Consider the following 13,821-nt stretch of genomic DNA (forward strand, 5'->3'; position numbering starts at 1 on the left):
CAAGATGGCGGCTTTACGGCCGTGTCGTCATAACAACGGGCCGCGTGCCGCGGGACGGCGGCCACAGGGGCTCGGCAGGGAACGCGGCCCCGAACGGGAGTTCCGGGAGCGCTGTCGGTCCGACGGCCTTCGGGCGGCGCCTCCGCGTGCCCTCCGCTGACCTTTGACCCCGCGCCCCATGAACCCGAGCCTAACGAGTTACTACGCGAGGCGGCGGGGCCGCCCAACGGGCTCGGATGACCACCCGCTGCCGGCCAACCGCGGCGCGTGGGGGGCGAGGCCGCAAGGAGGGTGCCCAGTAAGAGCGGACGGAGCCGGCCGCGCGGCGAGGCGGGGAAAGGTTCGGGAGGCCGGTTCCGTCCAATGGGAGCGAAGGCCGGGCGGAGCGCGGCCAATGGGAGCGGCGGGGGGGCGGGCATCGCTCCGAAGCGCGGTGAGGCGGCCATGGCGGCGACGGGCGGGCGGCGGTGCCGGCGGCTGGAGGGCGAGACGGCCCGGGCTGTGCTGGCCGATGTCGACACGCTGCTGTTCGACTGCGACGGCGTGCTGTGGCGCGGCGAGGCGGCGCTGAGCGGCGCGCCGGCGGCCCTGGGCCGTTTGGCGGCGGCGGGCAAGCGGCTGTGCTACGTGACCAACAACAGCAGCCGCACGCGGGTCGCTTACACCGAGAAGCTGCGGCGCCTCGGCTTCCCACCCGCCGAGCCCCGCCACGTTTTCGGCTCGGCCTTCTGCGCCGCCCGCTACCTCCGCCAGGCCCTGCCGCCCGGCGCCTCCGCCTACGTGCTGGGCAGCCCCGCGCTCGCCGCCGAGCTGGAGGCCGCCGGGATCCCGCACTTCGGGCCCGGCCCCGCCGCCCTGCCCGGCCCCGCGCCCGCAGACTGGGCCCAGGCGCCGCTGGAGCCGGCGGTGCGCGCCGTGCTGGTGGGCTTCGACGAGCACTTCAGCTACGCCAAGCTGTGCCAGGCGCTGCGCTACCTCCTGCGCGGCCCCGACTGCCTCCTCGTCGGCACCAACCGAGACCACCGCCTGCCGCTGGAGGGCGGCTCCGCCATCCCCGGTACCGGGCGCGGGGATCGGGGTGGGGGGTGGCGCCCGGACAGAGAGAGCCGCTCCTGTCTGCGGCTTTGCTTTGGGGCGGCGGCTCCTCGCCGTGCTTCTTGGTCTGGTTGTTGAGTGTTCCTGCGGGGAGCCATGAGTTGGACTCGATGATCCGTACGGGTCCCTTCCAGCCCGGGCTGTTTTGTGATTTATTTTCCAACGGGCATGGCGGTCCCTGCTTTATTTCGGTGCGAGTTGTCCCTCCCCTCCTAGCAGGCTTTCAATTACTGGGCGTGAAGTTCTGAAGCCCTCTGTGCAAACCTGGGTTTTTGAAGTACCCACATGATTTTAACCGGGTGCCATCTCCTGCGGGTGCTGAGAGTCATTTGCAGTCCTTAATCGATATTTCTCCTCACCAGGGACCGGCTGCCTGGTAAAAGCCGTGGAGACAGCAGCAGAGCGCGAGGCTTTCATCGTCGGGAAGCCCAGCCGTTATATATTTGACTGCGTGGCCAGCGAGTTTGATATCGACCCTGCACGCACCATCATGGTGGGGGATCGGCTGGACACGGACATCCTCATGGGCAACACCTGCGGCCTCACCACGCTGCTGACACTCACCGGGGTCAGCACGCTGGAGGAAGTGAGAGGGCACCAGGAGAGTGACTGCCCTGCCCGGCAGAGCCTGGTGCCTGATTACTATGTTGATAGCATAGCCGACCTTCTTCCTGCACTCGAGCATTAATAGAGCAGAACGCTGGCAGTCTTGGGAGCCGTACCCCGAGGAGGGCCCCAATTAATCATCTCGTGACAGTAACGTACTTGCTATGATACCACCTGAAATTAGCAGCCCTTAGCTTTTTAACCCTTTTGTCCTCTTGGTATGATTTTGTTTACATCTTGGTCTTTTAAAATGCACTTTGAAACAAAGAGGGCATTATGGTGTCACCCAAGTCTTGTGGGTTTGGAGGTTTTTTTTGTTTTGTTTTTTTTTTTTTTTTTTAAATGATAAGCAACACGTATAGCCAAACATTTGTGATACTCAGTGTCATGTTGTCCTCTGGACTGAGGTGAGGAAAGCAGAGCCAATAGAGCTGAGGAAGAGAACCCAGCAACTTGCAGCATGTCCTCCTGGACAGACTGTGGCTCAGTCTGATTTATTCAGGGAAATGACTTTTGGAGTGTCTAGTAACTTAGCAGCTGTGCTTGGAAATGCTTGCAGTGGCTGACAGAATTAGTATTTGGCCTTTGGATTGATTTATTTTAACCCCAGATTGGGTCTGTTCTGCAGTATGGCCCACTCTAAGTGTGACTTAGGAACTGAAAGCGGTCTCCTTTATGTGGCCGTTACAAATTGCACTTGTAATGCAGATTAGGGTGATTCCACATGCAAAATACGAGTGGTGTCTTCTGTATACTGTAGTTGTCCGGGTGTTGGGTGTATGTGTAAAGTACATGTACATACAAGAACTACCCTAATCCTAACTCTATGTCAGAATATATTTAAAATATAAATTTAAGTATAGTATATGATAATATATCTTCTTTCCCAGAAGGGAAGCTATGAGGAATGTAATTCACTGATCACAAAAGTTTTGACTCTCATTAAGCTTATGCATTTGGTAATGCAGAAAATATGTAACCATATAGGACTGTCCTTCACTCCTGCTGTCCCCAGCAGTAACTGGATTGATCAGACTCCAGGTTCGCTCCCGTTCTTCCCTCAGTGAGTCACAGCTCAGTCTACATCTGTTGAACCCCCCATTTCAGCTCTCCACTGAAATAAACCTGGAAGAGAACCAACTATATATGACGACAGCACGTGCTTCCTTTAAATAGCTGAATTTAATATCTTCCTTGTGTGGCTGGTGTGGGTGCCTGGCACAAGCTGCTTGGCTGAAGAGTTTGCTTGCTCAGGTAATGATTTTATTTTGATCCCTAGGTAGCTTTTGTGTGATGCATAGCTCAGGCTATGGGACAGATTTTTATGCAGGCTAACTTGAAGGCTACGGTTCCAAGCTTTTGTATTGCAGAATCAAGTGAAAAATTATATATGCAAATAATGTTATTTTATGTATAGATTCAACTGTTGTCAGTTAAATTTAAGCACTGACCTTCCTTCATTTCCCATTGTTGGGTTGAATAGCTCTGGCTGTATCAATGCCGTTTCCCTCCACTCAGACACTAGAAATGAGTAGATTTACCACCTTGTTGGTACAGCAATAACTGTGCAGCCCATATTGTCTTTCACTGTTATGAAAGTATTAGCTGGATCTTGTAAAAGACTTCCATAATTCAGAGTTGTGTAAGGAAGCACAAATAACCTCTTCCCTGTTCTCGTCTCTATCCAAGAAGGTTTGCAAAAGTCAGGAAAACTTTCATGTTACCTGGGTTACACAGAAATGGACATTGTGGGTTTACTGCAGGTAGGATCCGACTCGATGTGTTCTTCAGTTCACTTCCTGCATTTGGTGCTTCTAATCTCAGAATATGTCAAGTAAACCAGTACATGCCAGGTGAGGCGTTCAGCCTCTTGGTGCAGCACGCTGTCCCTGTTGAGCACTGTTCACTGTACAACCCATACCTCGATTCCCTTATGCTGAAATGTATTCTTGAAGGTGTCAGTTGTGCTTCAGAACTCTGTATCAACTTCCCAACAGTTTTTAAGCCTCTACTTCAGTTCACATTAAACTTGCAAACCTGCTTTTCCCTTGCATTGTCTTATTTTGTAGTCTCTTTTGTGTGCTCTGGTGGAAATTCTGGGAGTTAAGGATATGTTTGTGTTGACTGTCTCTGCTCCTTATGTAGAGTATCAGTGAATAAAGCCAGCCCTCCAGTACATAGCTTCTGTTTGGGTGCCTGGAGCTGTATGGAACTCTTAGCATTGGCTTGAATCACGTTTGTTCAGCACAGAGCTGAATGATTCCCCTTCATGCTGATGTTTTCACCACATTTTGTAGATATTGTTTCATTCCTGTGCCTTAGATTAGGCATGGTATAAACTTCTTACTCTGCTGCCTGGACATGGAAAGTCTCAGTATGGGGATCATGCTGTTTCTGTGTTGCAATTTGGGGTGCTAAGCTTTGCAGCAGAAGCTTTGCAGCAGAAGCAGCTGGTGGACTGCAGTGGGAGGTTTGCTTCATGTTTTCTCTAACATCTCCATTTGCAGAAGGAGAATTGGTGGTCAGACTGTTTCAGCATCGTTCCTGTTTGCATCAGAGAAAACAGCAGCACAGGACACCAAGTGTCTGAGATGGCTGGTTGGGGCATGCTGACCTGGTGTTTGATTGCACCTGAGCAGTCATGTCCCCCAGAAGCAGCGTGCTAGGAGATTGTGCTGCTCTCTTCTCAAATAGGCTTTGACTTGCAGAAGGAAGCACAGAAAGCACGAACGGAGGGGAGTGCATGGCTGTTGCTGCAATGGTGAGAAGCTCAGGGCTAAGTCCTCTTGACTGTGACCCATCCTGGGCCATGCTTTTGAGGTGTCCAAAAGCTGTCATCCCGTTCAGTGCCACATGGAGGAGTTCTGTTGGGATTTCCCTTGCCTCCTTGGCTTTGGTTATTCGTAGAATCATAGAATGGCTTGGATTGAAAGGGACCTCAAGGATCATCAAGCTCCAACCGCCCTGCTGCAGGCAGGGCTGCCAACCTCCACATTTAATACTAGACCAGGTATTCCTGGCTGGCAGCTCAGAAATACCAACCTCTCACAGGAGTTTCTGAACTGCCCAGGAAAACTGATCTGAGCTGGGAGCTCTTGTGAGGTATTTCCCATCACAGAAGTGTGTTTGCATGAGCACAGCTCATGTGATGGTGACTTTGCAGCTCATGTCTGGGATCAAGACAAGTAAAGAATCGTATATGGAACACAAATGTGTGTGCAGCCAAGGCTTGCAGTGCAGCAGTCTGCAGGATAAACAGTTGGCTTCAGCCCATGGGGATCTGGCAGCACAGAGTTCATGCTGAAACGTAGAAATAACTGATGACAAGGGCAGGCTGCCACTTTTCTCTATTCATTTTATCTCTTAATGAGACTCACCCAGTCCTGCTACTGGGGACTGCCAGCAGGGAGGCCCTGCACAAAGCCCTCAATTATGTTCCACCTGCATGCCTCCAGCTGGCTCACAAGGTAAGCAGGAAGAGTGCTTCTCTACCACTGACAGTATAACTCTGCACCCCTGGCTGTCCCCCCTCCTTCCTCCTCTCCCCTGGCTGCAGCTCTAAGGTTTCATCCTCCTCGCAGGTCTGAGCTGAAGAGCACCTGGCTGGAACTCCTTTGGCCACAAGGATCGCGCATTCACGTTTTGCAGGTGTGTGCTTAAGTTTCCTGAGCACGTTCGGAGCTCAAGATCATGCCCAGTCTGTGCATCAGCAGGACACAGAGCTGCAGGAGCAAGGTTGTCATCTGAAGTGGAGGATGGAGGGTGGGAACAGCCCCAGCGACGCTGTCTCTGCAGTGAGTATCCCTGGTCCCTAAAGGATCACACAGGGCTCTCGTTCAGTGCTTGCTCAGTATCTATGCTTCTTCTCAGGGAGCTGAGTGTCTGCCTGCCCCTGTGCTCATTCGCTGGTTTCCCACTTGGGGGAAATTTGCTGGCTGTTGAGAATCTCCCCATTACTGTGGGCTTTGAGGCACAATTGCATTTGAATTGATGAGCCTCCAGCTGTGCACAGCTCTAACTTGATTACAGCTCGCTGCTGTCCTGGTGGAATATATCTGGGAATCACACAGTGCTGAGAACAATCAGCTGCAGACGTGGAGGCTGCAGAGCCCATATATGGGCCCGCAGCAAATCTAACCCTGCAAATTGACTGAATTTCTCTGTTCTTCGGAGTATTTAAACTTCTTTTCTTTTTAAAAGCACAGTTGTGGTTTGCTGAAAGCTCATTTCTTCCGCTTTGTAAAAATGATTTTGTGTGCCATTAAGTTAAATGGTTTAAATATAAAAATTAAAGTGATTTTTATATCAAGACATGGGAAGTGCTAGCATGACCACCAAGCTATTTTGCTTCAAGTAACTGCTTGCTTTGCATCACTCTGTCTGTGGCCACGTCCTCCTCCAGCCTCCTGCAGGGTTTTTGGGTGCTGTGCATTCCTGGCTGCCGGGATGCTGTTTTGCCAGCATGGCACAACACACAGCAGGACCCAAATCACGTCCTGGGGGCTGAAGGCAGCCTTAGCACAGGGCTGTGCTGCAAAACGGCAGTTCTGCTCTCAAGCAGCCCCAGCTGATTGCACAGTGATTTCTTTTGTGAGCAAGGAATTGTGTTTTGAATTTGGGAAGGATAAAAGCAGCAGAAGCTTTAATTTTAATTCCTGTTCTTTCCCTGTTTTCCTTGGCTTCTAGGGCAGGAGACTTGCAGCGCGATTCACAAACCCTCCCAGGACATTCTGGATCATCTTGTCCATCACATTGCTTTTTGCAGCTGTTGGCATCAGCGTTGGGGGGATTCTTGGCTTCTCCCATAGCTCTGCCCAGGTAAGGATCTCACCCAGGGCAGAGAGCTTCCTCCTGTCCACAGCCCACTCTGTGCCTGGCAGCTCCTGCAGCCTACAGAGCATGGCAAGCAGCAAGCTGAGCAGCTGCTGCTCACCCTGCAGCATTGCTGCCAGGAACCATTGCTTAAATTAGAGGAACTTCCACGCTTCATTTGTAAACCTAGACCCAAGCTGGCATTTTGCTAAGCACGCAGCTCCCAGCATGTTGCTGTATTTGCTAATGGACTCCGCCAGGCAGTATAGAGCAGCAAAACATTCAGGGTGGGTATGCAGGAGGGGAGACGGGGTGTGTGTGTGGGTGCTGAACATCTGATGGCACCACTGCCCTGTCTCTGTGCCAGGCTGGACCACAGCTCAGCCGGATCACACTGCATGGGGAGCAGGACGTGCCGAGGAACCAAACAGCCACAGTTGATGTGTCCAGGAGCACTGTCACCTATTACATCACCTCACGGAGTAACCGCAGTGCTATTGTGCTGTACGACAGCCAGCATGTGAGTGTGCTGCATGGTGTCCTGCTGCTGGGGTCTGGGTGCAAAGCAGGAAAGCACAACCTGCTGCTGTTCCGTCTGCATCCCCAGCACCGTGCAGAGCTGCAGGATCACACTGGAGATAAGCAGCCACAGTCTGCTCAGGATGCACTGGGCACAGCATGGCCACAGCAGTTGATGCTTTGTTAGGGGGGAAATAATGCTCCTGGGCAGCACTGCTTGCTGTAGTAAGACACATCTGTCTCCCAGGGCTACGTGTGCTACAGACCTGCAGAGCAGCATGCCTGCTACCTGCGCACAATGGACCCTGAGGACCGTGAAACCACACAGGTGATGCTGAGTGCAACTGAGCAGAGGGTGAGTGATGGGCAGCAAGAGTTGCTTGGGCAGAAGTAGGGACTTGCATAGAGCCCTGGCATACTGACTGCTCTCCCTGCCAAGGACAGTGCCTTCTGGGCAATGCTTTGATTTCCACAGGGCTCTAAGGAAGGATGCAGACAGCTCCCAGTGTTGCTGAGAGTCCATCTGTGAGAAAGAGCAGAGCTGCGGGTTGGGGAAGGGGGCTATGTCCCACAGGTGTGAATAGCAGAGCTTTCACAGAACCCAATCCCACTGTATTTGGTTACCTGCTCAAAATTCTGGGGAAAAGGAAACAAAAAGGTTTTGTTAGCAGTGTGCAGGGAAGAAAATTGAAGTCGATCACGTATACAGACCCTCTGAGCAAACTGCTAATGGATGCATGGAGGGGGCAGAGCTCCTGTTTCAAGCAGCCAGATGCCTGCTTTGTGCCCCTGCCAGCTGCTCCCTTTCCTCAGACCAGGACTGCCCCAACCCAGCCGGGACAGAGAAACATAGGAACTGCCAGCTCTGAGTTCTAAAAGGGATGGATGGGGACGGAAGCAGCTGCCAGGAACTGGGGCTCCTTAATGAGTGCTTTCGCTTAATGTGAGGCACTTTTTGGGTGAGTTGGATGTGGGAGCCGGGCTCAGGCTGAAGGAGCAATTAGGAGCTTGGGGGAAATAACAGGGCTTTTTTTTTTTTTTTTTCCAGGGTGACAAACTGCTACTCCGGAATAACCAGACCAAGTACTACAGGGAGTTCCTGGGCATTGTGGCAGGGAAACAAGTGGACCCCAACGGCCTGGGTGAGGCCATCCAAGCTCTCTGTGAGCAGACGTCCATCTTCTGGGTCCAGAGAGCAGATGGTAAGCTGCATCTCCTTTTGCAGAAGAGGAAAGCAACTTTGGTTGAGGACCTCAATAAGAGCAGGTCTGTGCTGCACAAAAGTGAATGGGCTGCCAAGGCAGGGACAGGTGACCTCTGCTTCAAAATCAGGCCATTGTTCAGCCATTGCTGAACTGCTGGCTCACACCCACAACCCGCAGTGAGATGCAGTGCTGCTTGGAGGCTCTGTGCCCCTTCCCTGAGCAGCACGGCTCTGGCTCTCTGCGATGCTGTTGGCTTAACACCTGTCACCTTCACTTTCCCTAGAGGCAATCTGCAGCTCTCACCCTGGTGCTTTAATGAGAAAGGTCATTCCCTGAGGCATTCCACGAGTTTGGCTCTCTAGAGACTCATAGCTACAGGGCTGCAAAAGCATTCCTCTCACCATGTTTCTTGTCCTTGCTCATTTGGCAGGTCCAGGGAAGCAGCGGTTGATCTACCTTTGCATTGACATATGTTTTCCAAGCAATATTTGTGTGTCTATCTGCTTCTATTACCTTCCTGATTAAGCCCTGCAGCCACAGATGCCCTCTCACTGCTCTACATACTTGAACTGTATTCCTGAAAAGCCTCTGATTTCAGCAAGGAAGGTAACATCTACAACACTGCCTAAAAGCTTCCTACTGATTTCATGCTGCCGTTCAGAAGAATTTAGGTAAAGCAACTCTGCTCAGCGCTGTTGGTACAGAACTTTATTTGCCGCTGCAACCCAGGGCTGCATCTTGTATGTAGGCAGTAGATCTAGACAGAGGAACCACATGGAGTAGCTTGTGTTTTGTGGCCACGTGCCCTGTTCGATACTGGGTTGTTATACTTGCTGGGGGTGGTGGTTTTCTAAGAGAGCAGATCTCCAAGAAAGTCTGTGAAATACATGTTTGAATAAAGGGACTGCAAAACAAGAAAGCAGCCGCCTTTCCTCTCTGTTCAGCCCATTCCATCATTTAGAAAGGCTGATTTTTTCCACTTTGAGAAAAAAAAAAATCACAAGGCTGTCAACAGCAAAAGCCACAGGGATGTCTCCAGCAGCTGCTCTGCACCCAGCTCCCCTCAGTGGCCCTGTGCCTCCCATTCCCTTTTGTCCCAGCTGCCTCCCTGGGAGGCCAAACACATTTCAGTAATGGTCTGCCTGAAGCTGAAGTCTGGTGTTGCTCCAGGCAGCTGCCAGAGTGAGTCCTCTCCACCAGGGGAATGGGGATGGCTACAAGCACATCTCAGGGTCCAGAGAGGGTGCTGGCTGTTTTCAGACAAGGGAAAACAAGCAGAGGTCCTTTTGTTCCAATACAATCATTATCCCAATACGCTGTCATTGAAAGCAAGGCAGACGACTGCTTTTTGATGCCCACTGTATTCTCTCTTGATCTCTCCAGTCTCAACACACCACAGTCTGGCCAAGTTATCTGAAGAGGCTGGAACAGAATGAGAAAAGAGGAGGGAGAGATATTGTTACACTTCAAGTTGTTTGTTTTTTTTTTTTTTTTATTAGAAGAAATACTGTCCTCTTGCTTCATTTGACAGTTATGAGCATTGATGGTGATAGGCAAGGGACCTGTGCAGAGCAAGAAACCTGGTGTTTCTGCATTGGGATTTTCAGTAATTCAGACAGAAATTACTGTGGAAATTATAACGTTTTGAAAGAACTATTGTACTGCAAATGCTGCAAGCAGCATGTCTACCAGGTGAAATGAACTGCACAAGAGGATCATCTCTCCAGTTTTAACAGAGCATCTGTTGCCTCCTATTATAGCACAGGCTGAAAGCTGGAGGGATTTCATACAGTGCAGTGGGCGTAAGACTGGGTGCTCTAACAGAGGAGTCTTATTTTCTTACATACACGGGTGCTCTAGGGTTTGGCAGTGTTCCACCAAGAGAACCTGCTAGGTCCTGTGTCACCATCCAGCATTGCCCCACCAGCCTGCAGGCAGGAAAGGAGGATCTCACCTGTGACAATGTACTGTGAGTCTCCAGAGAAAGCACAGTCCCACATCCAGCCACGAGAGGTTTCCCCTGGGTTATTGCTCTTAATGCTCAGCTCTGTCATCAAAGAGAAGTTTGAAGTCCTCCAGATCTTACATGTCTGATCTGCAGAACAGGTAGCCAAGAGCCTGCAAGGATATGATAGGCACAGGTAATCTTATTAGTCATGCTGTACATTTAAAGGCCTCATTAATGCAGGCCTGGAGCAATAATGAACTGAAGCCCTGTGTACTTAGTAATCAGATTTCTTTCCCCCATATCATCTGCCTTACGAGATTCAAGCTGAACTGATCTGGTGGAGGAGCACACTCACGTGGAGTCGGGGCTGAATTTGCACTGCAGGGCGTAGCGGTTGTGTGCTGGGATTTTGGTCTTGGGGATCAGCTGGGTTACCTCCTCTCCGATGCCACCTGTCAGGTTCCACACGTAGCAGTTTCCCTGTGAGGAGATGCGAGGTCTGTAGCTGGCTTTGAGGCCCTCAGCCAAAAGCAGCCCAGACTCTGCGTCCCATCACAGCAGAGCAAAACTGTAGTGCATGGAAACTGGCTGCTCTGCCCCACAAAGACAACCCAGAACTGTAAATCCCATCCCATGCCCAAGCTCACCGAGCTGTTTACAGCTGCCATGTAGCTGGCATCAGGGTCAATGTGCACAGAGTTCACGGAGACTTCAGGCTCTGGAATCAGCTGCTCATTGTGGTCTGTTTTCAGGTCCCAGATGTGAATGGCCCCACTCTGGTCACCCACAATTAGTTCAGCCTGAAAGAAAACAGTGACTGTGTCCCTCTGGGAAGAACCTCCCAAACAGCAGCCTTGGAGCCGAGGTCCAGAACCAGCCCCTCCAGCACCAGAGCCCTGCTCTGCTTTAAAGCATTGGGGTCCCCTTCCAATGGACTACTCCCTAGTAGCTGGGCCTCTGCTTGCTGCTGGGAATAGTTTCAAAGCTCCTGCTCGTAGGCAAACTGCAGCCTGCTGAGCTCCCCATGCGCTGACAGCAAACCAGGCATCAGTCTTACCTTGCATTGTGCAAAAAGGCTGTTTAACTTAACAGAAGTGTTTGCTAATTTTATTAACCCTACTGCAGAGAACAGGTGCCTGGTTTCCAGAACTGTTGTTTGGAGCAGAAGCTAAACAGCATCAACAAAGGCCAAATGATTTACAGCATGTCTGAGCAGAGAGTACGAGGATGTAGTTTGGCCAGTAAACAGCTGAAGCACTCAAGAGCATACAGACACCTAAAGAACACAAGCCTAAGTGGGTTCTTCTCTCTCTCCCCTGCTCCAGGAGCCAGCTGAAGGGCAGCAGCTCTGGCTCCAATCCCTGCTGCTCAGAGCAGCAGACAATGCTGGCAGCTCTCCATTAAAACCAGGACTTTTTATCGACAGACTTACACTGTCCATAATTTTAGCAGAATCCCTAGAGGAGATCAGGTCATCGGGTGCAGCTAATCCTGTACCTGTGACCAATGGCTTGCTTCTGGGGAAGACAATCATCCCTTGATATATTTAGCTGACCGTGTAGTGCAGAGGCATCTCCTGGGCATCTCCTAGTCCACTCTTAGCAGCAGTTGCAAGAACAATTCTAACATTGCCACAGCTTTACCCAGGCCATGAGAAATCCCTCCGAGAGTCAGCAGCTCCGCAGCATGAATTGCACAGACAAGGACGGAGTTATCTGATTAAATACTGCCACCTCTGGGCTAACTAACTGTCCTGTTCACAAGCCATTGCTCCTTCAGTAACACAGCCATAGTGATTATTTTGCATGCATGATCTATGTACAATATTTGTTTTAATGCAACACATTCTGAGTCCTATGGTGCTGCAGCAGCAACATTTGGCTGAAGTCTGTTCCAAATGACCAATCTCACATTTAGTGCAGAACTCAGCATTCTGAGCTTTTATAAAAATCAAAAGCAAAGAAACATTCCTATTATTCATCTTTTAAAAAGGTTTGCTTTGAGAAAAAAAACAACCTTATGCTGCTTTGTCTGCAGCTCCCACCCTGCAGCACCATGGATACAAAATGGACCACATGCATTACAAACACTGCAATGATACGCATCGATTTTCACCACCATGCCCACTAATGCATCCCCACCACCCCCATTAGCTTCATTTCCTTAGCCTAAGCGACCTCTCTGACAGCTTCTGAACTGAGTGGTGGATCTCCAGCAAACCCTGAAGACACCACAGACCTAAATGGGGCTCTTGGCCTCTGCTTTTTTCTGCTGGCAGTGCTATCCCCTCTCGTGCCACCTGCTGCCCTCCCATCACATCTGGTTTTATTCATGGGATGGTCTCAAAGGGATGAGAGTGGGACGAGAGGCACTGTGCTGTCTCCGTCCAACAGCCAGCAGGTTAATTAGCACAAACAAGCTCAGCAGAGTCCCATGGCTGCAGCACACGTGCAGAATGAGCCGGACACAAGCCAGGGACATCTGCTGGCTGCCAGCCCTGCTCGGGGATGTTTGCTCCCTGACAGGGGCAGGGACACACTCTACCTGCACCAAGCCTGGTCATGCAGCAGCCGCTCTGCAAGGGAGCAGATGGACGTGCAGCTGGAGCTGCTGCTGCTGATCCTGCAAAGCCACCAAGAGCTGAGTTCACGCAACCAAGACCATCAGCCTTCCCATGGGCTCAGCAATGCTTCAGACTCCCAAGCATTTAGCGAGCATCACCTTTTCCAGGAAAGACAGTGACAAATGCGTACCTGGTTGGGGTGCAGGCAGACGCAGTTAATGGGAGCATTCACTTGGAAGATCCGCTGGCACTGCAGGTTACGAGACCTGCAACAAGAAGACACTGAATGAGCCCACATGAGCCTGCAGAGGAACGTCCCCCTTCAGCAAGCCCTGTCCTCACCTGAGGTCCCATATCCGTGCCATGCAGTCCTCCCCACCCGTGTACATCCAGCGGCCGTCCTCGTGGAAGCCGACGGAGGTGATATTCTTGCTCACGCCGTCGTAGTTGATGACGGGGTTGGGGTTGTTGGAGTTGAGGTCGTACATGCGGATGTGTTGGTACCCTGCGGGGGCAAATAAGGCTCAGCGGTGCGGGGGGTACCAGTGACCCCCAGCACCCCGGGGCTCACCTGCAGCCGCAATCATGCTGCGGTCGGGCGTGATCTCCAGGGCGTTCACCTGCTGCCGGCGGTGCTAAGGGCAGCAGCGGGACCCCACAGCAGGAATCCCTTGTCACACAAACACTCCCTCTCCCATCACACAGAGATCCCACTGCAGCACCACGACCACCCAAACCGGGCCCCTCTCTCAAGCTTGGACCCCCCCCCGTGTCACACCGTAACCCCGTGTCACACCGGACTCCCCCCTCCGCAGGTACTCCCCCCCGCTGGCGCCCGCCCCGTGGCAGGATACGGAGTCCTGGTGCTGCACGGTGCGGGTGCAGATGCCGCTGTGCGCCTGCCAGAAGCGCACCGTGTGGTCGTACCCCGCGGTGGCCAGGATGACGGGATCGCTGCCCACCGTGCCCTGTGCCGCGTTCATGGCGGCGGCGCCGCGAGGAGCCGCTCTGGGCTCCCGGCCCGGTGGCGGCCGGCGCGGAGGGAGCGGGAGGCTCTGCGCATGCGCCAGGCA

The 13,821-nt window shown here is 52.2% G+C and overlaps 3 protein-coding genes across 7 annotated transcripts; 2 read left to right on the top strand and 1 right to left on the bottom strand.

Moving 5' to 3' along the window:
• Nucleotides 1-28: 28 nt before the first annotated feature.
• Nucleotides 29-3,752, top strand: PGP (phosphoglycolate phosphatase). The gene is made up of 2 exons (XM_052680461.1): nt 29-1,057; nt 1,458-3,752. Exons 1-2 carry the CDS (start codon nt 364-366, stop codon nt 1,781-1,783), a joined length of 1,020 nt encoding a protein of 339 aa, XP_052536421.1. The 5' UTR covers nt 29-363; the 3' UTR covers nt 1,784-3,752.
• A 111-nt stretch (nt 3,753-3,863) lies between these two features.
• Nucleotides 3,864-9,217, top strand: BRICD5 (BRICHOS domain containing 5). Of its 3 annotated transcripts, none has more exons than XM_052680471.1 (6): nt 3,864-5,495; nt 6,388-6,519; nt 6,881-7,033; nt 7,280-7,387; nt 8,081-8,234; nt 8,668-9,217. In XM_052680471.1, the coding sequence occupies exons 1-6, from the start codon at nt 5,457-5,459 to the stop codon at nt 8,760-8,762; spliced, it is 681 nt and encodes a 226-aa protein (XP_052536431.1). In that variant the 5' UTR covers nt 3,864-5,456; the 3' UTR covers nt 8,763-9,217. The 3 variants fall into 3 exon arrangements, with proteins under 3 accessions (XP_052536431.1, XP_052536432.1, XP_052536430.1); XM_052680472.1 differs by having other exon boundaries at nt 7,280-7,360; XM_052680470.1 differs by having other exon boundaries at nt 8,081-8,765.
• On the bottom strand, nt 8,931-13,798 carry MLST8 (MTOR associated protein, LST8 homolog). Of its 3 annotated transcripts, XM_052680464.1 has the most exons (8): nt 13,603-13,798; nt 13,320-13,371; nt 13,091-13,253; nt 12,939-13,014; nt 10,833-10,985; nt 10,541-10,665; nt 10,192-10,355; nt 8,931-9,659 (listed from the first exon to the last, which is right to left on the bottom strand). In XM_052680464.1, exons 1-8 carry the CDS (start codon nt 13,729-13,731, stop codon nt 9,541-9,543), a joined length of 981 nt encoding a protein of 326 aa, XP_052536424.1. In that variant the 5' UTR covers nt 13,732-13,798; the 3' UTR covers nt 8,931-9,540. The 3 variants fall into 3 exon arrangements, with proteins under 3 accessions (XP_052536424.1, XP_052536427.1, XP_052536426.1); XM_052680467.1 differs by lacking the exon at nt 13,320-13,371 and having other exon boundaries at nt 13,676-13,790; XM_052680466.1 differs by lacking the exon at nt 13,320-13,371 and having other exon boundaries at nt 13,663-13,771.
• Between the last annotated feature and the right edge of the window lie 23 nt (nt 13,799-13,821).

The sequence above is a fragment of the Tympanuchus pallidicinctus genome, unplaced genomic scaffold, assembly GCF_026119805.1.
Source record: "Tympanuchus pallidicinctus isolate F22 unplaced genomic scaffold, pur_lepc_1.0 scaffold18, whole genome shotgun sequence".
NCBI classification, from domain to species: Eukaryota; Metazoa; Chordata; class Aves; order Galliformes; family Phasianidae; genus Tympanuchus; species Tympanuchus pallidicinctus.